Below are 597 nucleotides of genomic sequence, written 5' to 3' on the forward strand. Positions count from 1 at the left end.
TTTGAAATCATCTTCGTCGCGTGCAATTTCTTGTACATTCTTGGACGATGATCCATCACAGTACGAGCAAATTACTGAACAATTAAGATCGGCCTTTTTGCAACTGCAAAGTGACCGACATCCTTTTTTGCACTTGCAGGAAATCGTTTAAAATAGTATGTCCGGTACTGTCCGGTTTCTTAGTCGTAATAATCGGAGTAAGGCCAATGTTTTGGCATTACCATCCCCATTCCACCAGATTGTTTATCTTTCCACGCCACTGTTGAACCTGATAATATGTTTGCAATGAGTGTTGTTGTGCGGATGCTGATGTAAGAGGCAACATCGCGAAATTGAAAGTGCGATTATTGGCAGATTTCAAGAAACAGTACTTGTGCGCATTTAACGACATGTGTTCATCTTCAGTACATCCGTATACTAGAAGAAAACGTTCTCCAGCATCTTTAAGCATAATGTCATATTCATTAAAAATTTGTATAATGTTTATCAAATGTGTATTTTTACGCAATGTGTTGAGAAATTTAATTTTGCCTTTGTTAAAGAAAGCACACATGGTATCACACTTACTAAATGCATGGAGAAACAGTACATGTTTTG

At 37.4% G+C, this 597-nt stretch overlaps 1 protein-coding gene across 1 annotated transcript; it reads right to left on the bottom strand.

Annotated features, from left to right (window-relative positions):
* Positions 1–113: 113 nt before the first annotated feature.
* LOC108754311 lies at positions 114–469 on the bottom strand. Its single transcript, XM_018496559.1, has one exon. It carries the CDS (start codon positions 449–451, stop codon positions 218–220), a length of 234 nt encoding a protein of 77 aa, XP_018352061.1. The 5' UTR covers positions 452–469; the 3' UTR covers positions 114–217.
* Positions 470–597: the final 128 nt, after the last annotated feature.

This window comes from Trachymyrmex septentrionalis, unplaced genomic scaffold (assembly GCF_001594115.1).
Source record: "Trachymyrmex septentrionalis isolate Tsep2-gDNA-1 unplaced genomic scaffold, Tsep1.0 scaffold1009, whole genome shotgun sequence".
In the NCBI taxonomy this organism is placed as follows: Eukaryota; Metazoa; Arthropoda; class Insecta; order Hymenoptera; family Formicidae; genus Trachymyrmex; species Trachymyrmex septentrionalis.

Excerpts from the sequence above, each read along its gene's own strand:
- LOC108754311 (XM_018496559.1), bottom strand. The coding sequence starts at position 451 with ATGCTTAAAGATGCTGGAGAACGTTTTCTTCTAGTATACGGATGTACT.